Genomic DNA, 12,179 nt, shown 5'->3' with positions numbered 1-12,179 from the left:
CTGTGTCCCGTAAGTTTTGGTATGTTGTGTTTTCCTTTTCACTTAGTCTCTTAAGTATTTATTAATTTCCCTTACGATTTCTTCTTTGATGGACTGGCTGTTTAGGCACGTGTTGTTTAATCACCACAAATTCGTGCATTTTCCAGTTTTCTTTCTGTTACCAATATTTAACTTCAATTCATTGTGGTTAAAGGGATACTTTATATGACGTTTATCTCTTAAAATCTGTTGAGATTTAATTTATGGCCTAACTATTGTGGTCTGTCCTGGAAAGTGTCCCATTAAAACTTGAGAAGTATGTGTATTTTGTGTTATTGGGCAGACTGTTTTCTCAGTTCTAGTCAATTTATTGTGTTGTTCAAGTCCTTCGTTTCCATACTTCTGTCTGATTGTTTTATCCTTTATTGAGAATGGGATACTGAACTCTCCAGTTATTATTGTAGAGCTGTCTGTTCCTCCTTTCAATTCAGCCAGTATCTGCTTCATATATTTTGATGATCTGGTACTAGATATATAAATGTTTGTAATTATTGTGTCTTGCTGTATCGAACCTTTAATTAATATAAATTGTCCTTCTTTCTGTCTTATAATCTTTTTAATTTGAAGCCTCTTTTGTGTGATACTACTGTTGCCACTCCTACTCTCTTTTGGCTGCTGTTTGCATAGAACATCTTTTTCCATCCTCTCATTTTCAACCTGCGTGTGTCTTTGGATATAAAGTAAGGCTCTTATAGAAAGTATATTGTTGGAGTGTGTGTGTGTGTGTGTGTGTGTGTGTGTGTGTTTAATCCATTCTGCCAATCTCTGATTTTTTTTGAGTGGAGAGTTTAGCCCATTTACATTTAAAGTAATTACTGATTTATAAACAAAAGGGACTTCTGTCATTTTGCTCTTTGTTCTTCATACACCTTATAGCTTCTTTGTCAACTCCTCCTAGCATTTTGCAGATATTATTCTGTTGTCTTCCAGCATAATCTTCCAGAATCTTTCATCATTAATGAGTTGTCTGGTATTATTCCTTAGTTTGGTGTCTGCTGATATACTCAACAATCAATAACATTTATTAAGGTCACTTTGATAATGCTGTGTATGCATTAATTCATTTAATTTTTAGAAAAATCCTATGAGTCATAAATATTACTCTTCTTCATATTCTAAGGGAGATATCTCAGGCTAAGAAAGCACAAACATAATTAGAATTCAATCCCAGATATTATGAAATACAAATGACAGGATGACCATGACAGCGTACTGTCTCTCAGGTGCTACAGAGCAGTAAGACCAGATAGGAAAGTGGAGGTAGGTGTCTGATGAGACGGCGTAGATCCCCACCCCACTCACCAAGAAGCAGTTTCATGGATCGCCTTCAAGGTCAGCTCTGAGAACGTTTTTGCCGCATTTGAGGTCACAGACTCCTCCCTCTTGGACACATAAATTTGCAGTCTGTAGAGGGAGGGAAGGAAGGCCTGTCACTTCCCTGAGCCCTCCTTTCTTGGAGGAGGAAGGGAATTGTCTGTCTCCATTCAGGGCTTATGCAGTGTCCTCCTAACAAAAGCCAATGACAGAACATATTACCTTCTGTGATACATCTGGAACTCATGCTTATCAGAGGCCTGCTTGCTTCCAGTAATTACTTTTGGAAAAATGTCAGAGAAAATTGGCATTTTGGTGACTCTGGTGACATTGCTAAGAGGACTTAGCTCAACTCCAACAAAATTATAGAGGAAGGTTGAAATTCCAGAAACTGAGTTTCCAGATTTAAAAACTTTTTAATTGCACTAGAATTCATGTGTGTTGTAGTTTTGCTTCTGAATGTGGTTCCTCAGAAAAAGGAGCGACTCTGCTCGGTGTTCCACTGTCGCAGGCCGTCAGATTCCCTGGTCTGTGTGATCTCTGCCTGCTTTCACCAAAAGAACAACACAGTCGTAGCTACGGTAGTCAAGAACAAAATTCATGTATCTGGGAAATTCAGGTACTACCATAGCACTATTTTTTTGTGTTCCGAAATTACTTCTCCCTCCAACTACCTTGGGATTTCCTCTACTCCTTCCCAGTTCACATCTACTTCTGAGTTATGGGAAGGTCTGGCAGCCCCTCTTCCATCCTCTAACCGGTACTTTCCAGAGTTTGGTTTGTAAGTATTAACTATGTCTGGGGGAGCAGACTTGGGAAGTGACTACTCTAAGGTCGTAACTTCTCAAGAGTGTGAAAATTCAAATGAAATGTATGAGTCTCTTTTGTTTGGTTTCTTTTTTTCTTTTCTTTTTTTTTTTTTTTTGTATTATTCTACTTTGTCCATTCTATGTGGACTTTGAGTTTTGGTTGCAGTTTTACCCAAAGAAAAGGCAGAATTTTGCCCTCAGCTTCTAGGAGGTGATTCCCAAGCTTTTGGAACGTCCTGCCTGTGGAGAGTGTCTTTGTTTACTGAGGGGCCTTGGACCACACCTGATGGTCTACACCAAGCAAGTACATTAGTGTAGGGCTTTAGAGTACACAGTATTTATTTGATTGACCTTCGCAAGAGCTGGCAACTTGTCAGCCACGCCACGATCAACTATGTCTAGGTGACCCAAGTCCCAGGCAAAACTCTGGACATTAGGGTGTCTGGATGGCTTAGTTGCGTGAGCATCCCAGTCTCGATTTTGGCTCAGGTCATGATCTCAGTGTTGAGATTGAGCCCCACTTAGGGCTCTGTGCTGGGTGTGGAGCTGCTTAAATTCTCTCTCCCTCATCCTCTGCCCCTCCACCCACCTCCCCTGCCTTTTTTTTTTTTTTTTAAGATTTTATTTATTTATTTGACAGAGATCACAAGTAGGCAGAGAGGCAGGCAGAGAGGTGGGGGGAAGCAGGCTCCCCACTGAGCAGAGACCTCGATATAGGGCTCGATCCCAGGACCCTGAGATCATGACCTGAGCTGAAGGCAGAGCTTAACCCACTGAGCCCCCCAGGTGCCCCTGCCCACCTCCCCTTTAGAAAACAACAACAACAAACTCTGGACATCAAGATTCGGGTGAGCTTCCTAGGCTGGCAACACTCCGTGCCACCTCTTGCACATCACTGATGGCTGAGATGAGCTCCGGCCACTCTTCCAGAGGACGACTGGCAGCTCAACAAATGAAGCTCTCCTGAAGTCTGCCCCATGTGGCTTTTCCCTTGGCTGATTTTGATCCGTGTCCTTATGCGGTCATGAGCCTTACTGACTATAAGAGCTTTCATTGGATTCTGTGAGTCCTCCTAGTGGTTTTGTCAAACTGAAGATGGTCTTGGGAACCCCCGAATTTACGATTGGCAACAGAAGTGAAGGTAGCCTTGGGAGCTCCTGAACTGTGAAGTAGTAGATCTATTTTCAAATCTGAGACTCCCTGTTTCTCATGTTTCTTATCTGAAGAAGAGGGTAGCTCTGTTTCCAGGGTTACTGTGACGGCTAAAGAAAGTGACAGGTACGGGGCAGCTAGACTAGTGCCTTGCCTGTAATGGGACTCTGTAAAGGGTCTTCCCTAAGGTGCTGATGATTTGACTTTTCAGCAGAGAATACCACAGTATCATGTGCAGGGATATTTGCACAAACTGTCGCCACTGGTGATATTAATCAGTAGCTCTTGATTTGTTCTTTTTGGCTCAGATGCAGGATTTCCTGTACTCTTGGCTGGGTATGATTAGATGCCTCTCCAGAAGGTACACAGTATTTATCATTTAGGAGCTGGTATATCTTAAGCAAGCATGGTTGACGCACAAGATGGACAGGCCAAATGGTAAGAATTTTCGTTTGTGGCATTTTGAGTTTGACGTGGCTGTGGATACTCCACATTGACGTCTGTGTATGGACGACACTGTTGAGACTAGTGGGAAATCAGTTCTTCACCTACAGAAAACAGAAGACGTGAGCTCACCTAGACTGCCTGTGCTATCGGGAGCCGTTAAGATAATGGGAGGAATAGCTCTCCCTGTGGCACTTGTATTTTTTTTTTTTTAAAGATTTTATTTATTTATTTGACAGAGAGAAATCACAAGTAGATGGAGAGGCAGGCAGAGAGAGAGAGAGAGGGAAGCAGGCTCCCTGCTGAGCAGAGAGCCCGATGCGGGGCTCGATCCCAGGACCCTGAGATCATGACCTGAGCCGAAGGCAGTGGCCCAACCCACTGAGCCACCCAGGCGCCCGCACTTGTATTTTTTTAATTATTATTTTGCCAGAAGGGACGGAAGCTCTATACGTAACACAGAACGCTCAAAGGCAGAGTCGGCTAACGCTCGAGGTCCGCATGTTAAGTCTTTCGTCTCCCCGCATTTGCCTTGGAGCAGACAGTTTGCTGGGCTGTACGTGGGTAGAGAAGTAGTGGACAGCTTCTCCGCACGGTGCTCGCCATGCACGCTTTATGTTGAGGAAGGTTGAGGGACGTGAAGAACTTGGAGCACACGGATTATTTCCTGTAGCTTTCAGACCGGTTAAGCAAAGGGAGTTAACTTAGGAATATTACACTTAAGTAGATCCAGGGGTGAGAAAAATCTCTTTGCCCTCCAAGCTATTTGAGAGACACCCTGGTGATTACGAGTTCTTTCGTTTTTCCGGCTTGACAGCTAACTGTGTGTGATAGCCTAACGACCCCAGGGCTTGGACACCCACAGATTGGAATCTTGGCTCTTCCACACAGAGGATAGGACCTTGCATATTTGTTACTTGGCCTTTTTGGAGTTTTGCCCTTGTATTAAAGATGAGAGTCCAACCACATGAGTTTTGTTTAAGGGGGTTACACAAGCTAGAGAACCAGACGTAGTGCCACGTGCTCAGTAGGACGCTTCATAATTGGTGGCCACTACCGTTGTGCAGGCCTCCCCCTTCCTCCCCACCGTGTTTGGTGGTTCGGTTGTTAATACTTTTCCTTGGCATTGAGAGCTTGGTCGTTACTACTTAAAATTTTGCTTTTTAGTTTTATCAGAATTCTACAGAGACAGTTTAAAAAGTCAAAGTTTATTACAAAAATCAGCAGTTCCTCGTATTTTCCTCAAACATAGCTCCTTCTCCTCTCAAGCATCAACCACCTTCAAATTTTGGGTGATTATTTTAGTATTTGTCTTTACGTCTCTAAATAACATGCTTAATATTGCTGCTGTTCACTGTTTTTTTCTCATTGTCTCTTCATACTATGGAAGATGAGATGAGGCTTTCCCTGCCCTTGCTTACCACACCTTCCCTGTGCGCACACCATAGTTTTAGGCGTTACAGGACCGGATGGACACTGTTCACTGTGGAGCAGTGCAATCGTCTATGTTTGCTGTTTGTTTCCAGCATGCCTTCTGGTTTCCTTAGAGTTAATATTTACTTGTTTTTTTCTTGGTCTAGATTTCTGTATTCTTTAGCTAAGTGAACTCTCAAATTCTCTGCCACCTGTATCTCCTCTCAGATGGGTTGGGTTCTCTGTCATGTTCATCTATTTATTTTTAAAAATTTTTAAACTATTTTAATTCAATTAAAATAGTTTATATTAAATAAATAATAAAATAGTTAATATTAAATTAACATACGTTATGGGTTTCAGAGGTACAGGTCTGTGATTCATCAGTCTTACATAACACCCAGTGCTCATTATATCACATGTCCTCCTTAATGTCCATTACCCAGTTACCCCATTCCGCCACTCCCCCTCCCCTCCAGCAGCCCTGTTTGTTTCCTATGATTGAGTCTCTTATGGTTTGTCTCCCTCTCCGATTTTGTCCTGTTTTGTTTTTTCCTCTCTTCCCTGATGGTCCTCTGTTTTGCTTTTCAGAATCCACATTATTGAGATCATATGATAATTGTCTTTCTCTGATTGGCTTATTTCACTCAGCATAATACCCTCTTGTTCTATCTAGTTAATTGTAAATGGCAAGCTTTCATTTTTTGATGGCTATGTAATATTCGTGTGTGTGTGTGTGTGTGTGTGTGTGTGTGTGTGTGTACACCACATCCTCTTCATCCCATTCATCTGTCCATGGACAGCTGGGATCTTTCCATGGTTTTGCTATTGTGGAAGTTACTGCTGTAAACATTGGGGTGCATGTGCCCCTTCGGATCACTACATTTTTATCTTTGGGGAAAATACCCAGCAGTGCAATCGCTTGGTCTTATCTATTTTCAGCTTTTTGAGGAACCTCCCTACTGTTGTCCAAAGTGGCTGCACCAGTTTGCATTCCCAACAACAGTGTAGGAGGGTTCCCCTTTCTCCACATGCTCCCCAAGATCTTTCGTTTGCTGACTTGTTAATTGTAGCCATTCTGACTGGTGGGAGGTGGTAATCACAATGTGGTTTTGATTTGTATTTCCCTGATGCTGAGTGATGTCGAGAGTCTCCCCAGAGGCAATTTCTGGCCTACCTGCTTTGGATACACACAGCTGCCATACTAGGCCTTCCTTGAGCTCTCCCCTGTGTGGGGTGTCTTATTTGGGGGATCCCTGTCTCATTCAGGCGAAACATCCTCCAGAAGAGTCCTGAGAAGGGTTGTGTGGAAGGTCCAATTTATTGAGAACTTAAATTCCTAAAAATGTTCTTATTCTCCTTATATACTTGATTGATAGTTCAGCTGGGTATGGAATTCTCTGTTGTGCACTGGGCCCTGTGCCTCAGTGCCACTGAGCTTTCTGTGTGGTTTTTGAGACCTGACAGGCATTCTGATCCTGAATCCTTTGTGTGTGACCATATTTCCCTTGCTAGGATCTCCTTTTGTCTCCCTCGTTTTGAAATTTCACTGAGATGTGCCTCAGGCAGTGTGACTGTTCTTATCCTTCGTCTACCCCTTTAATCTGGAAACTCAGGGCCTACACTTCATAAAATGTTCTTCCAGGATTATTTCACTGAGGATTTCTTCTTGCTGTTTTTTCTCCTTTCTTTCAAAAACTGGTGTTATTTTAAAGTTAGGTCACTTGGGCAAGTCCTTTATTATTTATTTTTTTAGTAACTTTTCTCCTGTTTTCTTTTTAATCTACATTCTAGGAAATTCTCTTGAATTTTTTTTTCTTTACTTTACTGTGAATCTCTCATCTTTGCTTCTATAGTTTTAAAGTCTTAAGGTTCTTTTCATTCCTTGAGTGCTCTTTTGTATAGTAACTTTTTTGCCGATACAGTATTGTCTCATTTTTCTGAGGACAACTGTTTCAGTTCAGTTGTTTGGGTTTTTATCTTGTTTAGTCTGCTGTTTTCTCCTTGACTATGCTCTGTTTCCTCTGTTACTTTTTTCTTTTGGCTTTAGTTCTCTTGTTAGTTCTCTGCTCATATTTAAGTGGGAAACTAAAAAACGTATTGAAAGTCCTAAGCGTATGGACTGGGCTTGACTTTATCTTAGAGAAATCTAGCTGAGTCATTGCCTTGGGAAAACCCAAATAGTATTTTTCAGTCAGTCCTCTTGGGCTGGCCAGAAGGGTCACCTTTTTTCCCCAGGCTGCATGACCATCGGGGGTGGGAAAGCGGGCAGGGAACAGGGCTGTTCTGAACTCTCATTTCTGATATGATAGTCCTGTTCTCAATTCTACCTGCTACCCCATAGTCCATGGGTTTTCCCTCTTACTGTCTTATGAGAATAAGCCTCCTGTCTTCTGCTGGGGAGGGTGGTTGGGCAGCTGCTCAGCTGCATGGATACGCAGGGTATGGAAGAAACTTGGGTAGGGAGTGAACTTGGGATTCTAACAGTTTCTTACATAGAATATAGACCTGTCTTTGGGGCTTTTTTGAGGGTGTGGGTTGAAGTTGGCGCTTCTTCTGCCCCTGCTTCCCAAGGTGACTGTGCCACCAGCTCCCAGGGCTGTGGGGAATTCTGAGGCATAAGTCAGGTGGAATCCAGGATTTTTCTGTTTGCTGGATTAAGATGCAGTGCCCTGGGTCTGCTAAGCCAGTTACCGCCCATCCGTCATCCTTGCAGCTTCTAAAAGTTTGATACTGTTTTGTCCTCTTCTGATCTCTTTGCGTTTACAGGTTTATGTATCTTGCAGATACACCTTCGGTGTCACTCTCGTGGGATTTCAAGAAGTGAAGTACAGGCATGTGTTTAATCTGTCATCTTGGATAGACTCTTTTTAGACACTAAAGTAATAAAGAATCTATTTGCCATTATTCTGTTCAGTGACATTTTCCCTCTGTGAAAGAGAAAATAATGAGACAAGACCCCTGGTAGCTGCCGTTTGTTGTGGACGATGGGACCTGTAGCACCCGCCCGCCTGCCCTGCAAGGCCGCGGAGCCCGCTCTTTCAGCCAGGGCCAGCTTTATCCATACCTCATTGCGCTTGTGTGTGTTTTTGAGCTTCTGAGTGTATCTGTAATTCTGCATAGAGTTGCCTCTTCCCTTACTGTCGGGTTTGAGGAGTTCCTGAAGCAGGGTGACCTCCTGTCTCGGCATACTGAACCTCGGATTCTGTGATTTGGGGTTTTCCTCTTGTTTGTGCATCCCTGTCTTGCAGCGCGTCTCTCTACCCGCACGTCAGCGCGGGCCCTTTCAGCTCCGCCTTTTTCCGGAAACAGTTTGACTGTTTCTGAGTTGTTATTTAACATTATTCTGATTGTCTTCGGAGGGGGCGTAAATAGATTCATTTTGTCTTAGGAGTCTGGTGGCTTGCTTTAAGTTGAGAGTCACCCACTGTTCTAGACCGAGTATTTGGGTCCGTTCAGAATTCACATGCTGAAGGCGTAACCCCCCCAGGGGTGTGTACTTAAGACAAGGGCTCTCAGGAGATGATTAAGGTTAAATGAAGGTCATAAAGGTGGGGCCCTGATCTGGTGGGTCCGTATCCTCCTAAGAAGAGACGCCCCCGCACACACACTGAGAAGGGAACCGGTGAAGCCACAGCTTCTGCCGGGAGCTTCGTCTTCCACTTCCAGCCTCCGGACTGTTGGAAAACTAGTATCTGCCGCGTCAGCCACCCCGTCTGTGGTGTCCGGTTACGTAGATACCGAACGGCTAACACACCCGCTTTTCTTAGCGATTAGCAATCCGTGGTCAGACGTTAGCCCGCGGTGGTTGTCTGCACAGCCGGCGCCCTCCGTTGTAAGTCAAAGTGGAATCCCACCGGCAGAGGGGACCAGATCGTCACCGCATCGGGCGTCAGGGAGCCCAGCCGCCTACCGCAAGTGACTTTCTTCTTCTTTTTTTTTTAAATGAAATCATTGCCATCGGTTTGTGAAAGTTGTGTTTCCAGAACGTGTGTGTGTGTGTGTGTGTGTGTGTACTAGACTGAGATACAAAACGTATTTCTTGCGAGTTGGGGTGAAAAAAGATTTTAAGTCTGCAGCTGTGGTTTAGGCTAGTCTTTTGCCCCTGCTGGAGTACCCGTGGCGCGTGATGCTTGTTGGGGTCTGAGGGAAAGCGAAGACCAGGAGGACGGACCCCGCAACGTCAGCCTTTGGGATCCAGAAAGGGACCTAGAGATCCAGCGTCCGCAGGGGGAGGCATGGGACGAGATTCGGTTATCCGTCTCCCCCAGCGAGCAAAGCAGAGGGCCCCGAGGAGGCCAACTCCCGGGGGCATGGGAGTGACTTCCCACATCCTCCTCTGCACTCGAAAACCTGACTCGCCGAACACACCACATTAGATTATCATTATTTTTTCAATGTCTGTGACTGGGCCAAGGCCGTCGTTAACTCCGGAACTGTCTCGGGCGGGAGGAGGAGAAGGTGGCCGCCATTAGTTACCGTCAGGCACGGGACTGAGCACGTCTACGCCTGCGCGAGCCGGCGCGGCACCGGCTGCAGGGAGGCGTGAGCGCGGTGCCTCCTCTTGTGGCCGCGAACACTTTCTTGCCCGGCGCCAGCAGCAGCAGCGTCGCACCCCCGAGGTGTCAGGAGTGTGGGCGGAAGCTTTCACCGTGTGGCCTTCCGGATTTGTTAGACGTGAGGGGACAGGGGCTGGGTCCTGTGTCCCCGCAGTGCCGGCCTGAATTCATAGGAGTCAGCTACAGGCAGAGGCGACGGTAGTGGTGTCGGGTGCGGGGCTGGGGAGGTCCCTACGGGAGCAGTTCGGGTCCGTCGTTGGCCGACGGCGGGGGGGGGGGGGGGTGAGGTCCGTGTGCACCGTCGCCGTCTGAGGGATTCGGGACGACTTCCCGGGCAGAGGCCGTGTGTGAGGGGCCGTGAGGCGGCGTGCGTCGGACGGAGGGGGTAGGACGGCCTCAGACGGAGGTTCGGGGATTCCGCTGGAGGCTCCAGACACGGGGCTCGTGCCGCGGGGGCGCCCTGCACTCCGAGTTCCGTCCGCAGGAGGTGGGGGCGGCAGCCGGGGCGCTGTCGCGGGTCCCGGGAGCGAGGGCCCGAGGTACAGGCCTGGCAGGACCACAGAGCTGCTGCTCCCGAGGAGTCGCGGGACCCGACGGCGTCCGGGTGTGAGGGGTCCGGGCGGGGTGCGGCCCCCCTTGCCTCTGGAGTCGGGCGCTCCGTACCAGGGCTGACCGGTTGCGTCCGTGGCAGGGAGGACAAGAGAGTGGCCTGTCCCCGGGGGGAGAACGGCGCGGGAGGGGGGAGGGGGACGCGGATTTTGTTATCACAGGGTGCGGAGTTCGTGGAGGCCCCGGGGGCGCATCTCAGAGGACGGTCTTATCAGAAGGTAATTTCTCGTGATTCGGAGACAGACTAAACTTTGACATTTATTTGGTGCTTTTTTCCCACTAGAAGCCTCTTAGCTGTTGGGTAAAAAAAATCAGATGTCATTGAAATTCAGCATATTTTAATATTCCGAATCCAGGAAGCTATACATTCTCCGTGTTTTTCTCGGCTAGAGCACGAAATTGTTACTTCACTTGGTTCATAATCAGGGTTTGTAGAACAGCAGCTTCCAGAACCACTTTTCTGGTCATAAATCGGGCACTAGGTGTCCTGTATCCACCCACGAGGTCCAGAATAGAGGCTCTGAGTCCAACGCCTGATTCCTTCGGAGCTTCCTCGACTTGTTTTCTGTTTTCCTCATTCCTGGTCATTATTCGACAATGACTTTTGAGAAGCAATTTTCTTAAAAGAGTCCAAATTGGATTATTCCCTTTAGTGAATTGAAATTCTTAACGAGCCTTCCACTAACGAGGTATTGTATTCATGTTAGGTTAAACAGGCCAGTTCGAGCATTTAGTCAGCGTTTCAGAATTAGAAGTCATTGATTAAAGCTTCCCTAATAACTCCGGCAACATTTAATAATAAAACGGGGCCCACTAGGTGTTGCCGACACAACCAAGAAAATTCATCGCAAACAAAAAGTGGCAACAGCAGGAATTAGGAATTAGCTCATCCATTAACACATGATAAAGCCAAAACCATTTAATTAACCTTCTTACAGTGACGCAGCTGAGGATGAACTTGATGTGCGGTTCCAGGGCGAGTTCTGTCCTCAGCACCGGGGTCTTCCTGGCGCAGCACAGTGGCAGCCCTGGGGGGAGAAACTGCCCTGACTGCCATGCTCTGCTCTGATACGGACCCGTATCTGAGTGCGAAAGCATTTTCTTTCACTTGATAGAAGAGAAATTCAGGCTTATTTTTGAATTTTTTAAATATTTATTGTGATTATTTTTTAAGGGATGTTTTTCCTTCTGACCCGATTGCACTTTTCCTTTCCAGTTTAAGGTCGGCAGCGAGTGGTGGACGTGGATCGACTACGACCGCTTCCAGGAGCTGGTGCGGGAGTACGAACACAGCGGGGGCTCGGCCACCTTCGGCGCACAGGACTACATGGCCAGAACCCCGCCCTGGGCCGTGTTTGGTGCCCGCGAAAGAGGCTTTGATCCCAAGGACACGAGATATCAGAGAAAGAACAAGTCAAAGGACATTTCCGGATGTTGAGATTATCTGGCTGTGGGGCCCCGAAGGACGAGCGCCGACGGCCCCAGAGGGTTCTCCCTCCCACCCCCTACCGTGATTTTTCCAAGGACACATTGCAGGAGATCTGTCTCACACAGAGGAGGCTGTAAGGCTCTTGGGGACGCAAGTCGCATCTGGGGTTGGGGAGGCAGCAGCTCTGCCACTGCTTTCCAGAGCTCAGGCCCTCTCCTCACCTGACTTGCTAGAGGGCCGTTGCAGGGCAAGCGCACTGTCCTTAGAGTGAAACTGGTGGCTTTGAATTATAACTTGTAGGAAGCCGGAAGGCGGTCCTGGGCTGTTGTAGGGAATGGGTACGTGTTCCTCTTCCCCTCCTGGGCTGTGCGCCTTTGTGGACTGTTCCTTCCGAGCTAAGTGGACCTGCCC

At 46.7% G+C, this 12,179-nt stretch overlaps 1 protein-coding gene across 2 annotated transcripts in view; it reads left to right on the top strand.

The window, feature by feature from the left end:
* Nucleotides 1–11,862, top strand: part of LOC122896102 (S-adenosyl-L-methionine-dependent tRNA 4-demethylwyosine synthase TYW1-like) — a 199,397-nt gene extending 187,535 nt beyond the window's left edge. For both annotated transcript variants that reach the window (XM_044234071.1, XM_044234070.1), the window contains one exon: nucleotides 11,556–11,862. In XM_044234071.1, coding sequence (XP_044090006.1) covers nucleotides 11,556–11,777 — 222 coding nt within the window. In that variant the 3' untranslated portion in view covers nucleotides 11,778–11,862. The remainder of the gene's footprint in view (nucleotides 1–11,555) is intronic.
* The last annotated feature ends 317 nt before the right edge of the window (nucleotides 11,863–12,179 follow it).

This window comes from Neovison vison, chromosome 14, assembly GCF_020171115.1.
Source record: "Neovison vison isolate M4711 chromosome 14, ASM_NN_V1, whole genome shotgun sequence".
NCBI classification, from domain to species: Eukaryota; Metazoa; Chordata; class Mammalia; order Carnivora; family Mustelidae; genus Neogale; species Neogale vison.
Note: the sequence above shows the minus strand (reverse complement) of the source record. Positions and strands in the feature narration are given on the sequence as shown.